The sequence below is a fragment of the Microcaecilia unicolor genome, chromosome 12 (genome assembly GCF_901765095.1).
Source record: "Microcaecilia unicolor chromosome 12, aMicUni1.1, whole genome shotgun sequence".
NCBI classification, from domain to species: Eukaryota; Metazoa; Chordata; class Amphibia; order Gymnophiona; family Siphonopidae; genus Microcaecilia; species Microcaecilia unicolor.
Genome location: NC_044042.1, coordinates 82,558,310 through 82,580,640, shown reverse-complemented (window position 1 = coordinate 82,580,640; position 22,331 = coordinate 82,558,310). Strand labels below are relative to the sequence as shown.

General features: G+C 41.1%; 2 protein-coding genes across 4 annotated transcripts in view; one reads left to right on the top strand and one right to left on the bottom strand.

Annotated features, from left to right (window-relative positions):
* The window catches only part of GRN (granulin precursor), a 153,680-nt gene extending 134,993 nt beyond the window's left edge, over positions 1–18,687 (top strand). Inside the window, exon 18 of the mRNA XM_030220534.1 lies at positions 18,593–18,687. The gene's annotated coding sequence lies outside the window, so the exon portion shown is untranslated. The remainder of the gene's footprint in view (positions 1–18,592) is intronic.
* The window catches only part of FAM171A2 (family with sequence similarity 171 member A2), a 133,768-nt gene continuing 112,556 nt past the window's right edge, over positions 1,120–22,331 (bottom strand). For 2 of the 3 annotated variants that reach the window (XM_030220538.1, XM_030220539.1), the window contains exon 8: positions 11,033–14,798. In XM_030220538.1, the coding sequence (XP_030076398.1) occupies positions 13,238–14,798 (1,561 nt within the window). In that variant the 3' untranslated portion in view covers positions 11,033–13,237. Of the gene's footprint in view, positions 5,088–11,032; positions 14,799–22,331 lie in introns of those variants that run through there. The other variant, XM_030220540.1, reaches the window with a different exon arrangement.

The following is a 22,331-nucleotide window of genomic DNA, read 5'->3' as shown; positions in this document are numbered from 1 at the left end:
ATCGCTTTGTCCACCTTGTAGTTTAGTGAGCTCATCACAAGCACAGTTCTCTGAAAATCGTTCAGGGATTTTCAACCCTCCATTCCTATTTGTCTTTTGTGGTCCTGCTCCTGGCCCTTAAGCTGTGACACAGAACAGAAATATTTGTTAAGCAAGTCTACCTTATCTTTATCAGCTTCTACATATTCATCCCCTTCACCTTTGAATCTCACAATGCCAGTTTTGCACTTCCTTTAAAAAAAAAATCTTGCGCCCGCCCCGCCCCCCCCCCTTACAATATTGGCTTTTTTTTTTCTTCTATTGCATCTTTGCTTTCCCAACTACCAGCTTCTCTTAGCTTTCCAGATATTGCTGCCTGTCTTCCTCTTTTCAGCAATATTATTTATAAAGGCTAACCTCTTTTCCTTACCGTTTCAGCTTCTACTTTTTGAGAACCAAAGCAACCTTCTTTTCCTCATACTTTTTATTTGCTTTGCTTATAGATTGGTTTGCTTTCCAACTTCTTCCAGATGTTCCCATCCGGACAGCAGTTCCTTGAGGTAGGCCCCCCCCCTCATCTGAATAAAGTTAGTTTTGTTGGACTAGAACCTTCTCACGCCTAGCTTAATATTGAACCAGATCACCTGGTGATCACTGGATACCAGATGATCACCTACTATAACATCAGAAACACTTCCCATTAGTAAGCACTAAGTTCAGTATGGCCCCTCCCAGTGGGTTCCATTACCATCTTTTGGAATAATTCCCCCTATAAAGAATCCAGGATCTCCCTGCTTCTAAAAGACCCCTCAATCAACATTTGGCATATGAAATTCACCTATTAGAAGCAGACAGTTTTAATTGAAGACATTCAAAACATAGTTGTGAAAGGGGAACTACTACAGTCTGTGAAAGAGGCCTGTATATCATACCAATGTAAATACATTTGCTGTTCCCTTTCCAGATTGACCCACAGTACCTCTTCCTTACCATGTAGGTCCTGCAAGTGTGTGGCTTTAATATTGTCAATGTATGCCACTCCTCTTCCCTTTCTTCCTACCTTGTCTTTCCTGAACAGGTTATAGCCTGGTATAACTATATCCCAGTCATGGTTCTCTGTGAACCACATGTCTCTTTGAGGGCCAGTAAATCCAAATCAGCCTCTTCCATCACAACCTCAAGATCTAAACCTTATTTCTCATATTAGGGCATTAGTATATACTGCTTTCCAGATACTTCCCCATTTGTGTAGAGGTATTTAATGATTCACTTACCTGAGGGTTTTGATCACCTTGCCCCCAAAATTCTAGTTTAAAGCCCTTTTCAGTAAGTTAGCTGCTGAAAACACTTCTTCCCTTCTTTGATTAGATGGACACCATCTCTGCTTAGCAGCCCTTGGAAAAGCATCCCATGGTCCAGGAAGCCAATATGCTCTCGATGCAAAATATCCCATATTACTTCAAAAGAATTCCCACGTTATAGCTTTGCAATTTTGTGTTCCTGTTTTTCAGACCCAAGGTGGAACAATCAGAATTTTAGTAGGCTTGTTGTGACAGTGTTGGGGGTGTGGACTTTGCCAGCACATGATCACATATGATACTACATCACTCCTTCCACCCCACTGTGATTGACCTAAGCAGCGAAAGACTTCACTCTGGGGTTCTTCTGAGCCATAAATGAGTGGTTTCCAGGCCAACCAACCATCTTCACCTAAGTTTTCTGTACCCCTGCTTGGCCCTTCTTGAAGCAAAACTGGTGATCATTTTTATGTTTGGTTCAATAGTTGGGATCTCTGTTGCTACTCAAATGGACAATACTAGGGAGGAGAGGACATGTCATGGATAAAACATCAGCTGCTTTGCTGATAAATGTTCAATTGGTAACATAGGGAAGGCAGGTCTGCCAATTTGTGTTAATACAATAGGAGTCAAAACTACTTTGATTAGGTGACACCATCCTATAATCCACCCAATAAACACAGAATAGCAGTTTTGAATTATATATGTAATACACCCGTCCAAAAAAAAAACAAGCAGCCAGGACAGCACCCAAAACAAGATGGAGCTTCTGCAGAAGGTTAAAAACCATGAGATTTTGGCTTTGGGTCCAAGAGACGGCAGGAGGAGAGCAACAGTGGAAGTGGGACCAGAAAAATCGTCATTGGGATTCCTCACAGCAAAGTGAGTGTGGAGGAAAGGAGACTAGGAAGCCCTTCGTGCTCTAGTCATTTTGAAGGCTTGTTGGTTGCCAGTGGAAACATTTGCCATATCCAACAATAAAATTTAAACCCTACCAGCAAGGCCATAATACTGAGGTGAAAAGTCCCCATCTCTTCAGCAAGCCTTAGATATCTTTTTGTTCCTTAACATCCCTCCAGACTTCCCCAAAACTAATAGGTTATGCACTGCTACCAGCACAAGGAGAGTGAGAATTGCCTATAACTGTACTGTGCAGTCCCTCAGAGAACCGGTATTTGGTCAGCCTGTGCAGTCTCAGGTGGTTGTGCTAGGGTGTAAGAGGGAAGAAACTACCCTGAAAAGAATAAAAGTATATATAGACTCAATTCCTTCTGTTCTCCTTTCATGCTTTGTTTACTGGTGCTGTAGTTGGGTAGCCACATTTCATCCCCTCTCCCACCCCGGTTCCTTTAGTAATCAGGAGTTCCAGGGACTTGTGTGCAGGTTCCCTCTTAGAGGAGGGAGCCTGGAGTGTCCCAATCACAGTAAAAATGTACCTTTTCCAATTTTGTTCTTTTTGTCAACTGTGTGCTTGTTGCATGCTGTCTCCTCACAGATCTAGTTGCTTCAGTGTTTCACTGGCTTGTGCTTAGGGGAGACAGTTTTTTAAGCTGGTGTGGCATGACCTCTGACAGGCTTTGCAAGTGTAGTAAGTGAGGTCTGGGCACTTCAGGTAACTAAGTTTTATGATGCGAGGGGTCTCTTAATATGTCAGCTGTAGCGGGGCCAGCAGTTTGTGTAGGGCTCTGGCACATTGGGTGGCAGGGAGGGGGAGTTGGCGGCTTTGATCATGATTGGGCCTGATTTTGGCGGGGCCACCATTTTGGATTCCTCAGTTGCAGCTGAGCAGCCCATATGGCTGGAACCTGCATTTATTTCCTCTGCAGTTTGCCCTGGAGATGTACAGGGGGTTCTTTCTGGAGTGAGCTTTTAGTTTATTTACAAAGCTTTTTGCCTTAAATCTATGGTGTGACCAGTTAGAACCAGGCCCTTGGGGGGGGGGGGGGGGGCTTGTCTTCCCTCAAGAGGCAGATGGTGTCCTGTGAGGAAGCTGAAGCTCCAGTGGATTTGTTGGATACTGTTTTTTTGGAGAAGGTGACCAGGTGCAGAGGTCAAAGGGCAGGAGCAAGAGGAACCATTAGAGTGCCCATGGATGGAGAATCTGCCCCGGGAGAGGCTTCATACAGGAAGGAATGATTTCTCTGGGTTTTTTAAAATCTTGAGTTTTGATGAGGTTCCTAGCACTCCTGAAACCCAGAAGGGGATAAAGAAAAAGAGAAGTTCTTCCCAATGCATCAGGATAGTTGGGACATTGTTCAGGTTCAATAGAATGCTCCAGCTGCTCCTTTTTAGGTTGGCTGTATCTGATGCCTGAGCCCCATGGGTTAAAAGTCCCAATGGCGGATGCTGTGATCTCTGCAATGACTAAGAAAATTGTGCTAGAAGTACCAGTCTGGGATTGCCTAAGGGCTCAAAAAAAAGTGTTGAAGCCTTATTTGTGTCTGACAGAGGAATTCCACTGTTAGATCATCTTTGTCCTTTTGGGTGGCTATTGGAATGAAAGTACAGCGTCCAACGCTGCTGCCATCTGTACCTCCCTTACACAAGCTAGTTCCTGAAGCCCTTAAGGCTTATGCCACCAGAATCCAGGAAGCTTCGTGGGCTGAAAGTTCGCTGGTTCAACCTCAAGGTATTTGTAGAGTGGCTTGGTTTTCCTTGGATGCTCAGGCTCGATAGTACGTGGCCTTCAGTGCTCATGTTTTGACCATGGATTTCCAACAGTCCCACCCATGATTTTATTGCTTTGATAGTGCCCATCATTCTTCTTTGCTAAGGAAAGAGAATTAGGTATTACTTGCAAATTTGTTTTCCTTTCATCCTTCTAGGCCCTGCCCAGATTCAGTACTCTTTGAAATTATGGGTTTTTGTTTGTCTATGTGTTTTGTATGGTCAGTTGCATTATAGGACAGTCAAGCCTGTGAGGAGTTGATCTGGTTTTCTTGTTTTCATAAGATTATAGTTTTTCCTTTTTTGCAAAGATATAAATCCTTATACAGCTTAGGTGGTTTATTGTACTGTGTGGCACATGTCTGTGATCCAGGTAGAAAAAGTGAATGAGGACTGTTTTTGAACAGTAATACTGGTTCTCTCGCGGACTGCACAATACAGTTATAGGCTTACTCAGGAATCAGGAATTCAGTCTTCACCTGCTGGTAGGAATACATAATCTAACAAGTCGTCTTTGGGCCAGTCTGAAGGAACTAAAGGAAAGCAAGAGCTTTATATCTCACACGTTCCACTGTACATGGTGATGTACAGATTAGCAGGTAAAACCTAATTTCTTCTCCGTAACAAATTTAGGATGTGGACTGGAAGAAATTTTAAAACAAATTGGATTTCCAAAGCAAACAGGTACTGGGGCGTACTGTGGAATCCCTGAAGTTACAAATCAAGCACCCTCACCATGGTAATCTTTGTACTCATCTTAAACCCTGACTATTTACACGTAAGTACCACGGTCAGGTGCAGAGTAGAAGAGAATTGTTCTGTGCCCTTCCCATAAAACAAAACAGCCACTACCCAATAAATAATTACAGGCATGTAAACAAAAATGTTAACTTTCACATAGTGTTGGCTGTATATTTGCCTCTTGGCTAGCACCTCACAGATGATAGGAGATGGTAAAAGGTTGGGGATGTGGGAGAGGGACCTTCTCCTGACAGAATGGAGAGACTTGTTATGCCAGAGCAGGGCTTGGGTCTCCGCTGCCCTTCTTGAATAAAGTCCGTACCACTCCAGCTTTCTCTCTTCATAGCAGAAAAGGGGGAATTTAGGGATCATTTTTTGAGGGGAGTGGTTTTTCCCCATTGCCTAGGTAAAAAGAAACAAAAGACAGACTGTAACACTTGCAGGTAATTCTCACAGTACAATTTATAAATGGTTTACAATTACAGCTTAAAGAAGAGTTGACCAGTTTTGCTTCTTCCCTCAAGTGGTGGGGGAAGAGATGGTTATAACATTCACCCCCATTGCTCAGTGGGTGGTAGAGTGCATTGGTAAAAGCTATGTTTCACATGAAGGAATATGATAAAGGCTCAGCAGGTACTGGTATGTAATGCTTGCCTTGAGGCCTTGTCTTCTGGGATGAGCCCCAGTTTAGATTCACTTCCCCTGAACTAAGTGCTGTAATAATCCTATAAGAAAATCTTAGTAACTTCAAAATGAAGTGATAGAACCTTTAGCTCAGGTTAAGAACTGAGGTGGCTTTGCTCTATTAAAACTGCACCCTCCTTAACTTCACCTTCCAAAATGTGAGGAAAAGCACAATGTAGGTTTGGATGGAATTGTAAGGTGACTGCCATCAAATGCACAAACCTGCAATCCAAGCTGCTGCTTTAGAAAGGTATGTCTCATGCTGCTTAAGCTGAAAAATTGTCCTATTAATTCCTGAGGACTCCTTCACAGTCACTCTCCAGCACACTAGGCTGAAGGAGCATATATATCCTGAGCCTTGAAGGGGAAAGTCATGTCACAAAAATAAAGGTACTGTGCCTATCTATTCTGTGTAAGAGGTATGAAATTTGATGTCTTGTAGTGTTTTACCATTCTCCAGGGTCTAAGTAAATTTGCATATATTCTTAAAACATCCCTACTGTGGGAAGGAAGGAGATTAGCCAGATGGATCCAAAATTATGAGGCTGCTGTATATTTGACCATAAGTCAAGAGTGATCCTAACAGCGACAGTGGAGACACGCAAAAGACTTGAGGCTGGTTTCCAGGGCAGTGTGAGCCAATGATTAGGGCTATGACTTCCCAAACCTGTTCTTGGGACCCCCACATCCAGTCAGGTTCTCAGCATATTCATAGTGAATAGACATAATCAGATACATCTGCAACTGTTAAATCTGCTTGTATCTGAGACTGATCAATTGCCTATTCATTGTGTGTGACTTGAAAGCACATATAGTTGTGGGAAGCCCTGCATTTGGCTGTAGGTTAAAGATGGTTGGTTTGGACAAAGTAAGAGGGACATGAAGAAGACATGCTGAGGCGATTGGGTAAGAGGGGTTGTCCTAGCTAAATTCTTATTGGGTTATGGTCCATTCTCTTGAGTAGATGCACACAAAGTATTATTTATGTGTAAGGCAATTACTAGAGGGAAAGAGAAAGAAAGTGGCTCACAACCCTCCCCACTATAATGAACTTAACTCCACTGTAGAGAGAAATGCCATGCTTGATGATTTCTCTAGGCCCAATATTCAAAGGAGTTATGCTCCTAAATAGCCCTAATTTTTAAAAAGGCCAGAGTACATTCAAATTTAACTTGCAAGTTTACTACAGTCTTAAATTTAGGAGCATAAAAAGTGGGTGGCAACATTAAGATTTAGGGTGAGGAAAAGAACTTTGGAGTTTAGCACTGATTTTCAGTACCAACTTCAAATCTACATAAATGAATAGCAGCCCTAAATAAAGATGGCTTTTTCAGCTGAAAAGTAATTTCCTCTTAAGTTTTTGTTGTTGTTGTTGCAAATAGGATGCAAATTTAGGAGGCTAACGTAGGAGCTTAGCATTTTCTGACTGTTGCCTCTGTCTAATTTTATTGGACAAGGTAACCCAATCTCTTATCGAGTTAAGATGCAGCGGGGCTAGTCTTGATTCATTACACTCTTTGATGGATACTGGCATTGAAAAACAGACCATGCTGCCACTGTTTTGACAGCCTTATTGCAGAATTCGCTTCTTCTCCTCAAATGCATGCTTAACGGTATTTATTAAACTTTTATCTCAGACCTGCTTGCCTATGCTTTGCTTGAAAAGCAGCTAATGCTGAGGACTTCATATGTAGTGTAAAAGATTTAGCGTCTTAATTCTCATAGGGCAACTGTCGTGCCTGCACCTGTAGCTAGTAATTTCGGATTTTTTTTTAAATGACATGAATTGGAATATGGTAAAAAGAAATCATAAATTTACCAACATCTCCCATTTGATCTTTAGGAGCAATATCATTCCAAAAGTCTTAATATCAGAGAAACCTTTGACCAAACAGATGTATAAAAAGTTGCTCAATGAAAATGCAAAAACCCTAAACACCACAAACCTTCTTACTGTCTATCAATCAAGCAAAGTTTTATTTTTTAAAATATTAAAATAAAAGTTCCATTTATCTCTATAGAGTTATATTGCAACAAACTTCCCCTCCTTGCAGTGTCTTAATCAGCATGATTGAAGTTTCTCAGCAGTGGTAGTCAACAGTCCTTGTTGAGGGACAACTGCTATTCTTCCTTATATATAGAAAATCCTGACAAGGGCACCTTGTTTTCCCTGACTGGCTGCTTCAGAGAATAAACTGTAAAACAGACAAAATTGAGCTTATATAAAACATGAACAGCATTCAACAGTCCCACTGTATAATGTTTCACCATCACTTTCATTAGCACTGAAACACAATGTTAAGGCTAAACATGGCAGTCTGCCTACTTAAAAGATGTCACTAGTACAAAAGCACCAATTGATCCATTGTTTTTAAAATGACTTTGCATACTTAGCAGAGAGCATATCCCTCGTAAGAAAGACTTGCCATTCTATAACTATAAACCATTAAGTTCAACAATATGTAACTTGAATATCCAATGTTGCTCCCTCTGGTGTAAATTTTCTTTGGTTTTACAGATTTATAGGAAGCAGCTCATTAGAGGATGAACAATTTGGATACCAATGGAATTGCATCTTGGATTGATACTCTTTAGATCCGATGTTTAATTTACACTGCCTAACCTAGATTGGTACAATGACCATGCAAGCGCATATTCAGTTGCAACAAGATTTCAAACCAATGTAATTTCAGGAAAAAGTAGACCGTTTTTTCAACTTCACATTCTGAGACAGTTTTTCACCTGATGCATTAGTAGTGGAGAAATCAGACCGGATCCCCCTGGGTCCGGTTGATGCAATCCTATCGCCCTTCAAGAAATTGTGATACAAGATTGATACTCTGGAGCAATAGCCTTCCTATTGCATTCCAAATTTGACGATGATGAATTGGTTGCTTTAACCAGGCATATATATATATTTTGTAACCTTTGGTGCCCTTAACTAGATCTTAAAGATGCAACTCTTTTTTTTGACTCTCTTGCAAAATGCGATGTTGCAGTTTCTCCATTATTTTTTCTTCAATTTATTTTGGACATTCAATCACTATATGCCTCGGCAGGAGGTACAGGAGTATTAGAGGAACATCCTCATCTACATCTGCCTTCTATGGAATTTTTTGATGCAGTTGACCGCTATTGCACCTATGAAGAATTTGTTTCTATTTGGAAGGAAGTTCTGATAGATTAATGCTTTGGTGTTGAAATGGGTTTATCCCTCTCTTTTGTTTTTTAAACATGTATTAGGCTTTGGGTCTGCTTTATAGATGATCTTTTTCTTAGGGTCTTGAACAGAAGTAACATTTGAGGTTATATGATAAGTTAAATTCATGCCGTTCTAATATTCAGTTTGATGTGAAATATAACTATTTTTATAGATGTAGGAAATTATCAAATAATTAGATGGAGCTTTTGTGATCACTGTGGTGTTTTTTTTTGTTACAGTTGTACCCTGCGCTTTCCCACTCATGGCAGGCTCAATGCAGCTTACATGGAGCAATGGAGGGTTAAGTGACTTGCCCAGAATCACAAGGAGCTGCCTGTGCCTGAAGTGGGAATCGAACTCAGTTCCCCAGGACCAGAGTCCACCACCCTAACCACTAGGCCACTCCTCTTCAAAATCACTGATAGAAAATCCTTTTCTACACTATTGTTAAGATGTAAAGGATGACAACTTGCATACTTTTTCTGTTTGAGATTTAGAAGAATTTGGTCCTATTGTGCAGATTTTTAAAATTAAGGCTAAAGAACTGTGAGCGAAACTTCTTCAATGAAGCTACCCCACGGCAGTAGTGAAAAGGGCATACACTCAAACCTGGTTTAATAAACAGGAACTTTTTATTGTAAAATAATTGAGATAAGGAGACACAAGTTTCATTACAAGAATAAACACTGGCATGTTCTACAACTTTATCCTTGTTTGTAAGATACTAGACTATTAATAACAAACAGCAGACAAAAAAAAATCTAAGCAATTGTGTGTGGTAGAAATGGGTGGTACTGATTTTTCATCCACCTAGATTACTCCCTGTTTTTTTTTTTTTTTTTTTTTTGGGGGGGGGGGGGGCTATATGTTTTGAATGCTTGAATTTGCTTAATTACAGGAGGAAATACAGGATTTTATAAGTTCTTTTGATGGCTGGATTTATTTTCTTTACTACTTGCTCTACTGTATCTATGGAAGAGTGGCTAGTGGTTAGAGCACTGGTCTTTGCAATCCAGAGGTGGCCGGTTCAAATCCAGCTGCTGCCCCTTGTGATCTTGGGCAAGTCACTTAACCCTCCATTGCCTCAGGTACAAACTTAGATTGTAGAGAAATATCCAGTGTACCTGAATGTAACTCACCTTGAGCTACTACTGAAAAAGGTGCAAGCACAATCCCTAAATAAATAATAATAAAAATAATCTGCTGTCCTTGTATGGCTGATAGACCTCTTGGTGTTTAAACCAAAATTATTGAACACTGACATTGTGTGACTACACAGAAACTCTAGGAACATTTGGTGAAATGTTGTTGATTTGGGCTATGATTTTTTTTTTGATGATGAGGTAGTTGAAGTTTGGAAGATGCCCCTCCCATGATTGGCGGGAAGGAAGACATTGAAGTTTTACAGCACAAGGAGCAAGGTTGCATATTCAAATTACATACTGTGGAACCAGATGGCTTAATATAGCTATAACTTTCCCATAAACCTCAGTGATGTGTGATTATCAGCTATTAATAACGCTGACAATATTCACACGTATCCACCTCTTCATCGGTTTAGATAAGTAGTTTTACAAATTTCTTTCAAATTTTCAAAACCCATAGTTTTAAATTAAACTTATCTTGTTTTTCTTTTGTTTATCAGACCCAGGGGTTAGCCTAACCCTGGGTCTGATAAACAAAAGAAAAACAAGATAAGTTTAATTTAAAACTATGGGTTTTGAAAATTTGAAAGAAATTTGTAAAACTACTTATCTAACCGATGAAGAGGTGGATACGTGTGAATATTGTCAGCGTTATTAATAGCTGATAATCACACATCACTGAGGTTTATGGGAAAGTTATAGTAAAGTTTATGGAACTGCAGTAGAGAACTGAAATACGGGGCTTTGAATATAATATAATCACACAATTAGGACTGGTTGTGGAGACTAGTTATTTGGGCTATTTTTTACCTGGTCCTACTGAAGATTAAGTGTGCCTGGTTGAACGAGTGTTAAATATAGCTATAGCATAGCAAGACTTTTTTTTTTTTTAAGTAAGAGGGCTACACTACAGCGCTGCCCTTTGCTAAGTGTGCAATGACTCTTCATGGCCTGTGATTGGTGCTTTTGCACTAGTGACACCTTTAAACTCCTTAGTGTGTTGCAGTGCTACAGTGAAACAATTTATTTATTTAGGAATGACGTTTATATCCCACATTATCTCAATTACTTTTCAAGTTCAAGGTGGCTCACAATATAACAGAGGATAGAAACTGTAAAACGGATAAACAAGCTTATACAAAACATGAATGGCCTTCAGCAATTCCATTCTATGTCAGTCGAGCAGAAAAATGTCCTTTGTGAGTATTTTCTATTAATATAAAACCATGCTTTGATTGATGGACATTAAGAATGCCAGTGGAGAACTTTTTTTTTTTTGGGGGGGGGGGGGGGCATTGAGGGTGATTATCCCTTTATATGTTTAGGATTTTTGTATTCTCATGGAGGTCTTTTTTTTTTTTTTTTTTTGTATTTATTTCTAGTGCTTGATATATTGCAAAGAGTCCATAAAAGTGATGATGTGGTTAACCATAAAAAAATTAATCAGGGTAGGTAGGAGCTGATAACTGCCTGTCCAGGGTTAACCAGGCATTTTCAGTGGCACCTAACCAGATACTGCTGCTGAAACTGACTATTGTGGAGGCATTCTGGGGCCAAGAGTCCAGCTGTCAGCAGAATCAGACAATCCCTTAGGCTGTAGGAAGGATGTATATAAAAACTTAAGTTACACAGGTGCGGACTTTTGGCCATAGGAAAAACCAGCTGAGCAGCAGGAAGCAAGAGAACAATCCAATGAAGTCTCTGGCCATAGCAGAACCCTTGTACACCACCGACCTCCCATCCTGAGAGGAATGATTCTCCTGTTTCCCTGATGCCCCCCCCCCCCCCCTCTTAAAAAGCAATTGTGTGTGCTTCTTAGCATTGCCTCAACTTAAGTATTTGGTACCAAGCATGGAAACCCCTTTTCCCTCTGTGGCTCCAATTGGCTTTGAAAAGACAAAAGAGCACTAGTTCTACAAAAAGGTCAGCTACCTCCCTTCCGTCATTCAGTCTCACACATCGTAGTGGGTAAAACATTTCACCTAATTAAAGCAAAGCACAAACTTCAGGTAGCTGCTGACAGTCTGAGGAAGGCAATGAGACACTTATGGCATATTGGTGGTAAGAGATTCTGACTCCAGATAGTCTTTGTGCTTCGTATCACAATGAAGTCTAGGTCTTTTTCACTAGGTCCTGGGGAAGTGACCCAGTGCTGATTGAGAGGTAAGGCAGTACGTGTGCCTTGCTTTTCTGTGGGTTCATTAGACTGGATAAGGAAGATACTGAGGAAAGCAGCATGCATTGTTTTGTGCTGGGATGTTTCTCAGTCCTATAAAGACTATTACCACTTTTCCAAGCCAAGGCTGCCCTGTGGTTTATCTTCTTTCGAATTATATCATTAAATCTCCCTCTAATAAGAAAAGGTTCAGGGGCAGGTCTAAAATGCTTTGTGTTGAGACAGACTAGTAACACTTGTCCCATTGTTTTCTAGTTTTATTCTGTCACCTTTTTCCAAAGCACATGGAGATTCCAGACTCGACGATAATGCTCAGAACCACGACTGACGCTAACGCATGCTATCACAAAACCCAATAATGCCCAGATCTGCAAAGGTTCACTGCATCTCGCAGATGGATATCATGCTCTTTTCAGCAAAACCTTAAACCCACAGTGAGGGATGCTGCTGCCACCAATACTTATAGCCTTCTCTCAAAGTTCTGCTATTTAGTATAGGCTCAACATCTACTGCAAGTGGCATCACCTGCTGGTCTTTATCATCAGGTAATACAGCAGCCATCTTTGATTCTTTTAGTACTAGTGAACACAGGGCCAATACATTCTCTATTCATTATCTTACACTTAATACAAGCTTTTATATATATTTATATGTAACCACTCAGCAGCACACTAGAAATAAAGGAATTGGATATGGCCATTGTCTCCCTGCGCTATAACAAGTATATACAATATGGCATTAGTTTCCCAAGTTTGCTCCAGATGCCTCATGACTAGGTTGATACAGAGATGCAAGTAGTAGTGTCTCTATCTTACAGGCTGTAAAAAATATTTTTTTTTCCTCATCTTACTGTAACTCAAGGAGAGAGGCCAAAATGGTTTGTGATGGTAGCAATGCTTTCACAAAATATCTAGCTACCTGCCTTTCCTGGAAGGACTATGCCTGCCTATCCCAAATTCAAGAGCACTCGCCATGAGAGCTACCTGAAGGAGGACCCAAAATTAGCACCCTTGTATCTCCTTCCCACCCCACCCCCAAAACCTGGCCTCTTCATAGGTGTTTGTAAACAGCGCCTGTTATTTCACTGGAAGGAGGCTGCTTTTTCTGATCCTGCTTTTAGGGGTTGTTCTCTTAATAGACATCAAACATATCTTCAGTCTTTCTTCTAAAGAATTTAGCTCCATGTATGCAGATCCTCCATGCTCTGACTTACTGCATGGAAGAGAGAGCATTATCCTTTTTTATTTTTCTCTCCCCACTTCCAGGTAAGGGAAGCACAGTCCTTGGTAATAACTTGGAACAGCCTTTGTTGAAAATACAGGATGCACAACACAAGCCCTGGGTTTTACTTCATGTTAAAAACCATCAGTGGTCTCTCCTCCCGTTTCTGCCAGGGACTCTTTCTATCTCCCCCCTGATCATCGCCTCCCTCAGACTGGTCATTCATGTCCTCTTCAGGGCTGGTCATGGAGTCCCTGCGTAACTCACTATTGCTACTCCGTGAGCTGTTGCCCCTGCTCCGACCTCTCCTGGGGATGGTAGCTCTGCTGTGGTCAGTGTTTTCATCCAAAAGTGGTGTCAGAGAATTGTCCTCTGGGGAGCATACACCTGTCCGACTTTCACTGCTGCTTTGCTCCATATCATCTGTGAAGACCAATTTGGAATAGGCCATAGTGGTGGGGAGTGGCTTTTCACGCTCTTCCTTGATCCTCTTATGGGGTTTTGCTTCATTGACATCCACTCCTGAATCAAGGCTGGCATCATTACTGCGGTTCTTCTCATTGGTCTGAAGGTCAATATAGGAGTGCCTCACTTGGGCATTGGAGCGCCCATCCAAGGACACAAACCAGGCTCGTGGGTGAGGCTTAACTCCCAGTTCCAGTAACTTCTTTTCAGTAAGGGCTTGAAGTTCTCCATTCAGCTGGGCCATAGTGGATTCATTGAATAAAACAGGGATGGTTACAGAACCACTGACAGAAGAGTGAGTCCCCCATCCTTTGCCTTCAGGGTCATCTGTACCTTGATTTGACTGTTGCATCTGTTGATAATGTAGTTGCAGCATCTGCCGCTGCTGTTCTTGAGAACCAAATGGGTGTGCATTGGCCATTCCTGCATGGACAGATGACCCTTCCAGATCTTGCTGGTTTTCCATCAGGCCAGCTTGGTCTCCATATTCAGATGCCAATCTCATATAATGTGCAGGGATGACCAATGTTGGCATGACATTTCTATACATATTGTCCTTCAGATGGTCAATGGAGCCACAGAAGATCAGCTGACCGGGTTGAGACAATGATGTTGGTCTTGCCAGATGGTCAACAGACTGAGACATCATAAAATCAGGAGGTTTGGCCTCTGGTTTATGGCCCAGGTAGTGTTCAAATGGAGGTGGAGGAGAAGGTGGCTCTTGAGGATATGTTTTGCTTTCATTCCTTGAAAGCTTTCTCTGAGTTTCTGTGCTTTTGTCTTCTATTCGTCCATGAGAGGCCATGGAACTGTAGCTTCGCTTGTAGTCCTCCAGCACAGGAGGTTCAACAGGACCTGGCACATCCATGGAGCGAGCTGCCTTGAGGGCAAAACTCTCCATTTGCCTCTGATAGTCCTCTTTTGAACCTGGACGATGGCTAAAGGTATCTGTGGAGGCTTTGCTGGCATGCCTTAGCTTCTGGCCAGATGCCTGCTTGAAGAATTCTTCTCGGGAACTTTCAAATTCTCTTGATGATGAAAAGGCTGACTTCAGGATAGGCGTGTGTACATCTGTGTCCCCATTCGAAGATGTCTCAATCTGGCTGGTACTGATAAGGTTTATCTGTGACATGGATGTAGCCTGATCCTTCTTGGCGTCATCCAGGCTTGAAGATCTTTGTAGCTTCCTATGCTGTTGCCGGGGCTTCAGGCATTTCCTCCTAAAATCAAAATATGCCACATATTAATTTATAAAATAAAAATTTTAAAGTTAACTGGCACATCAAAACTGGTGTTTAAATGACTAAAATGGGGTGATAAGTGGCACTGCCAATTAATTGTAATCACTGAAGGAACCATAATGGGGTGACATTGACATGGAAGCCACTTCCAGAAGGTAGTGAGCTAAGGTTTTTAATTTCATGGCTATGGGGGTCTTTTACTTAGGTGTGCTAATACTTTTAGCTCGTGCTAAAAATCAGCTGGCACTAAACACTGAGATGCCCATCATATTCCTATGGGCGACTCGGTATTTACTGTCCGCTGACTTGGTGTGAGCTAAAAACGCTAGTGCACCTTAGTAAAATATTTGTTGTGTGTGTTTAAACCATATACGAAACAGATCAAGTAACAAAAACATCAAAATAAGGTACAGGTAATCTACTATTCTGAAGATAAAAACTGTTTTAACAAATTTTTTGGGAGGTTTAACTCGGAACAACCCTATGTCCATGTCCAAATCAATCCATGCAGACAAAAATCACAGTATGTATGTATAATTGTATAATTTGAATTTTTATTGAATTGTTAACATTTACAAATATATGCCCCACAAAAATGCAGTACATACTGTTTATTTCAAATGAGCAGCATCTGGCTAAAATAAGTGTCCCCAGCTTACAATTATCACTTTATAAAGACCACATTTTAACCTTATGGTTTTTATAGGCTGTGCTTGCCTCTTCTTTTTAGGCTTCCTGACACAGACTTTTGGCTAAAACTTTACTCTGTCAGCTTGGAACAAAATGTGAGATATATGAACCCTCCATTGCCCCAGGTACAAATAAGTACCTGTATATAATATGTAAGCCGCATTGAGCCTGCAATGAGTGGGAAAGCGCAGGGTACAAATGTAATAAAAAAAATAAAAATAAATATCCTTTTAGCACTGTGAACTGTGACAGATGCAAAATTTAATGCAGACAAGTGCAAAGTGATGCCCATAGGGAAGGATACTTCAAATTATGGTTACAAAATGAAGGTTTCACATCAGGAGTCACTGCTGAGGAAATAGATCGAGGCGTCATTGTGAACAGTACAGTAAAATCTACTGCTCAGTGTGCAGCGATGACCAAAAAAGCAAAGAAAACGTTTGTTTGGAATTATTAGGAAGAATTAGAAAATAAAGAATATTAAAATACCTTCCTATTTCTCCATGGTGCAACAACCCCTTGAGTATTGTGTGCAATTCCAGTCACCGCATCTCAAAAAAGATATAGCATAATTAGAAGAGGTACAGAGAAGGGCAACCAAAATGATTAAGGGAATGGAATGGCTCTCATATGAAGAGAGGTTAGGGCTCTTTAGTTTGGAGAAAAGACAGCTGAGGGGAAATGTGATAGGTTTATAAAATCCTGAGTAGAGTGAACAGGAAAACGTGAATTAATTGTTCACTTTCAAAGTACAAAGACGAGGGGACACTCAATGAAGTTTACCCAGTAATACTTTTAAAGCAAATAGGAGAAAATATCTTTTTCACTAAATACATAGTTAAGCTCAGGAACCCATTGCCGGAGGATGTGTAGTAAAAGCAGTATAGCTGGGTTTAAAAACATTTTTTTTTAAACAAATTTCTGACAAAACTGACACCCACCACCGCTGCCCACTAACTCTAACTCCCTCGGCCTACCTTTGAAACCCGGGTGGTCTAGTGCAGGAGGGATCTCGAGTCTAGCTATTTTGATTGAGAAGCCAGCAGGGGAAGGAGCGATTCAGGATTTATCCCCACTGGCTCCTCACTCAAAATGGCTGCCATCACTTCCCACTGCAGCCTAGCGATATTGCATGGAGAGGTCACGGCAGCTATTTTGAGATTGGAACCGGCATGGGCAAGAGCACTCCTTGTTCAGATTTAAGGATGGAGACCAATCCTGGATGTTTACCTTTATGCTTCTGCATTTTTTGCATATTTGGATATGTTGACGTTAAGTGTGTCCAGAGATCTATGACACTAGCTCTGTATATATAATTATTTCTAAGGCCCATTCCTCCTTCAGCTCTTGGAATATAGTCTTTTTGGAGCAAACTGATTCTTATAGTTTACCCTGTGGTCTCAGAGGAGTTTTCTTGTTCCTAATCCAATTTTCAAGATCGTTTTGGGGTCAGTCTTAAGTTCCAAAGCTGAAAGAGTACAGACATTGCATCTGTCTTATTCTGTGCTATTAGATCACTTTTCAAGATCAGTTTTGTCTCCTGTAATAGTCTTTGTTGATCTTTCTTTCAATAATGTATGCTGGATGCTCCTTACTATATTCCTAAGGCTCATACCAAGGTTAACACACCTGAGCATGTGGCATTCCAACATGATAACCCACAGCTATATCTGGTACCTTTTCTAAAGGATGCCATTGAATCTTTTTGTGGTATATCCTCTGTTCAGACCACTGAGAAATGCAAGGTTACCATAACAGAACTCGCAGGTACCATGTACAAACATGACATTGATAACTGAATACCATGGCCAAGCAATGGGTGTAATGTCTCTAAGCCAAAACATTCTGTCATTGGGTGGCCCCGATGTCTCACTTGGGACCCTTATCTGGTTCACACTGAGGTGGAATTGCAGGACGCACCTTGCAGACACTTCTCAAACTCCAAGAGTCACATAAGCTCTTGAATCACAAGGACTACTACCTCAGAGGTGCCTTAACTCAGAGAAGGCACAAGTGGTGGATCTTCACTACAATGCACATGATCATGCTTTTTTGAGTGACAACTTACTAATCACTTTTTGGATTCCTTTCTCTACCAGCCTCTGGACCTCACTGTTCATGATCATGGCCTATCAGGGACATCAGATGTCAAGATTATTCCAGGTCCTGCAGCCATCTTGTAGACTCACAAGCTTTATAATTTATAGGACCCATGCTGATGAATAGCAGTCTGCCCTTACACAACTACCTCAAATTAAAATGAACTAACCCTTTCTTTTCCTTTCTTCAGGAAGCTTGTTAGCCTTGGAAAAGAGCAGAGCCTCATGGAGATGTAAGAGCAGAGAGAACCTGAAAAGAATATGTTTACGCTAGAGCAAGTAATCTGATGCATATTAATGCCTTCATTGTCTCTTCATTCCCATCCTGTTTAGGGAGGGGGTAGATCTCCCCTCTAGCTCATCAGGATCTAGAAGAGATGTAACTATGTAAGTTCTAAGAATGAACTAATGAGGTACTGATTTATCTTTCAAAAACCTGGCTGTTTTGGCGAGGGCCTCAGTTTTGTTTTTTGATAAGCTGCTGCTACTGCTACTACTTATTTCTATAGCGCTGTACACTTGAACACGTACCTAGTCACAGGTAAATTAATTGAAAGGGATGTACTTGTAAATCCAGTCCATGTTATGTGGAACTACTATTCTTTTGTTATCGGTGGGCTATATTGCAACAGTCACCATGTGACACCTTGTGAGCTCTAGTCATTAATTATTCCTTCTGCTACATCATCTGAATCCAGCAATCTAAGTTGCTTTGTTCCTGTGCCCTGCAACCTAATTTGTCCTCTTAGTCAGCTTAACAGCCAATTCAGGAGTTTCAGCGCATCGTTTATTTTTCAGAAATGCCTAGCATCAAAGTACCTCGGGATGAAGTCTCCCAAAAGAAGTAATTGATCTTGGGAAGAAGGAAGGTCTACATACTTTTCTCAGACCACATTTCTTTGTAACCATAAGCTAATGCAGGGTGTGATTCTGATTATCTGCAATATCAGGTTCATTGTCATTACTAATTCTGTTCTGGTTTAGGGTTCCAGATGGAAAGCAAGTCAAATCACAAGTCAGGAACCTTGGAATACAGTTAGATTCAACACTTAATCTGATTCCCCAAATCCAAGCAACCTTCAAGAGCTGCTTCTACTATTTGCGACAGCTACGCTGCCTCTCTCTTTACATCGAGAAGGTAAATCTTATCCCAGTTGTGCATGCCATGGTAACATCAAGACTGAATTACTGCAATGCACTATACAATGGTCTGACTACAAAGGGCCTGCACCAGCTCCAGTTGATTCAGAATGCAGCGGCAAGACTCATAGAAGGTTGCAAGCGACGTGACCACATCACACCATTTTTGCAAAAACTTCACTGGCTACCAGTACAATACAGGGCTAAATTTAAAACTCTATGTCTGATCTTCAAGGCCCTGAAAGGAAATGGCCCAGAGTATCTGAAGAATAGGATGATCCTCCACACACCGCCCAAGGACACTAAGGTCCTCCCAAGGACTTTCACTAACTGCACCCTCTCCAAAAGACATTACACGATATGATACCCGCAAGCGAGCCTTCTCCGGAGTAGCCCCCACACTCTGGAATGCACTGCCTGAAAGGCTCTGCTTAACACAAGACTATCTCTACTTCAGGAAGCAGGTGAAATCTTGGCTCTTCAACCAGGCCTTTAACGGAAGAAGTAACTAACTTGTTAGTCTCACTTAAACACACAAGGAGTGACTCGGGCTGCACATACTACAGCTGGACATGTTTATCCACTTCTACCCTAGCTGAGATAATATTTAACTATCGCTCTGACCTCACATGCAACTTTCTTCAAATCAGTCACCTTACTTTCTAATTCTTACTCATCTATATGTTACAACTTTGCCTTACCCTTCACTACCAATTATAATGTTCTAGTACATATTGTATTGTCATTGCAAGTAGTATACCATGCCATACGTTGTATTGTTGTTCGAATATTTTTACTGCTCTAATTGCCTATTGCTTACGTTTGATCTATTCTTACTGTGTGAATTCCTTCAACAAGGCGGTAAATAAATCCTAATAAATAAAGTACAATCATCTCATGATTTGAAAGAGGCTTATTAATGATCTTTTCTTCCTTTACAGAGCTTATTGCTTCTCTAGAAAAAGGGGGGGGGGGGGGAGAATGAAAAAGTTTACATTACTAATTCACTAGATCTCTTTAATGTTCATGTCTAACACTGACCTCTGTGTGGTCCCATGACTAACCAATTAATACCCAGTAAACACTTAGTGCTATACTTTTAAGGGCACTATTATTACTGTTTTCTTATTTATTTTGCAACTGGCTGGATAGTGTAAACTAAAAAAAGAAAAAAATCAAGGAAAAAACTATTTTTGAAAACCTCTCTTTTAATGTAATGCTTGTACCCAGAATCCATGGATGAAAACAGTCATTTGGGCCAATGGACACCCCTTTTTGCCATGTGTGTGATCACTGGTTTTGTTATGCTATAGCAAAGAAATAAACCATGATTCAATTTTTGCCTATAGCCATAGTATCTTTTGCCCTGTGCATTAACTGTGGTTTTAAGAATTTTATACCTCAGGGTCCAAAAGCAATAACATAAAAATGCTTATGTTTAAACTATGATGCACCTCTTGAAATTCAAATTCCAATTCAACTTCAAAATTTTATGCATGTATTTCAAATTGGTGGTTATTCAGAACTTTGTAGAAACAGTTCTACTATTATGAATACGTACGTACGTACATACCTTATGCCCTCCTTTGTTTAGGAGGTATGGATCGGGTTTTCTTTCTACATTAATACATCATAACAGGTTTAGCTTAGTTGTACAAACCCTTTACACCTGTCTTTCTTAGTTATTATACAGACTTTTAATTATATAATATATATTTTTAACCTATACCTATTTATACTTAGTTTTTCTTAAATAAAGGGTTTTTTTGTGTTATGTTAGGTCACATATATGTAGAAAGGCTTAATTTACTTTCATATCACACATCTAAATATTCCATATCTTACTGTATATGTTTGTTGATGCCAACAGTTGTTTCAGCATTTATATCAATATTGCCATAATTTCACACTGATTGTGTTATTTTACTGACACCGTTATAGAAGTCTGGATTCTCAGCAGAGCAAATTTCTACATTTATTTATTTATTGCATTTGTATCCCACATTTTCCCACCTATTTGCAGGCTCAATGTGGCTTACATAGTTTTGTTAACATTGTCATTGCAAGGTGACATATACATTTAATATTGTGTAGAGGTTAGATAAGGGTGGGTAAGAAGAAGGAGAGGAGTGATTAATGTAGCTATAATAGATGAGTTATCTTAATTGATTGGATTGTCGGGTGAATTATGTGGCTATTAGTATGCCTTGCTGAAGAGATATGTCTTAAGAGATTTGCGAAAGATAGTTGTTTCGCCGATTATTTACTTCCTCTGTGGGAGGGATACATGTGATTTGGAATGATATACAGCGTTTGAAGAAACGGAGTTACCGCCGGGTACAACAATAAAAATATTTCTGTAGTGCCGGAAAGGGTGTCAGCTCGGGCTGGGAACTACCGCCCGGCTGCTGCGGAAGTCTGGCAGTACTTCCCTTTTAGTGAGTGGTAAGTTCATAATGGAAGAGGTAAATAAACGCTTTCCAATAATTGAAAATATGTTTAATAAAGAGATGCATTGGAAATGTCATAGATATTTGAAGATGAACATATCCACCATTTGGAAATACACTCCGGAAAACATGCAACGGTGGTAGTGGCCCCTGTGTCGAGAAAATGGCCAAGGCAACAGTAGGAGGTTCCCTCCATGTGCAAAACATGCATATATATACCTCTGCATGTGGAAGGACGTGGACAGCAATGTCGCTGTGCAGAGAACCTAATTTCTCTGTGGAGGAGGAAACAAATATTTACATACCCCCCCCCCCCCCACAATGTCTTCATGAGGCATGGAGATCTATCACAAGCAGTCTGGAACAGCAAGTGTGAAGCAGTGCCCCCCCCCCCCCCCCCCCCCGATCACATCACCAGGCATGTGCAAGCATCATACATCAGGCCCCCTACCCTCTGGCCCATATTTACAGAACAACCCAAAACAAGTCCCCTAGCTCCCATGGGGGCCATTCCACTAACCATTAAATGCAGAAATGAGGGGCTGCACAAAGCTGGACCCCCTAACCCCCCCACCAAGCATGCTACCCTATGCCTACATACTGATGGGAATGTTGACATACAGCCACCCAAACGCACACCTACTTTACCCCATTGCCCATCCCCAACTCCCAGCAACAGTGTAGATGCTCAACAGAAATGGCACCATGCCATCCGCTGTCCCCCATGGCTTCCTCAGCATCTGTGCCAGTGTACTACATACCCACCTTCTCAGCCCCCCCCCCCCCCCCCCCAAAATCTGGCTGTTGCCATCTGTCACAAGCTATGTGAGGAGCATTGCACAAATGTCATAAATAAAAATTTATGTCAAGAAGACCCGTCATCTGAACCTTGTCTCTACCAAGTTGTGTTTTGCAGATGATTTAGCATCCACTGTGACCCTGAGATGCTCGGGCACCGGTACAGTTGCATAAGGTGGGAAGACCCAGGCCTCATGAGGGGGTGCTTCAGGGCCCGACGTAAGTACCCCTGACATTGCACGCCTGTAACAGTTCTATCTTGGATCAAGGCCCGAGTCTGCAGCTATCCTCATTACAGTGTGACCCCTACCCCCACATCCACTAGAATGTGCTGC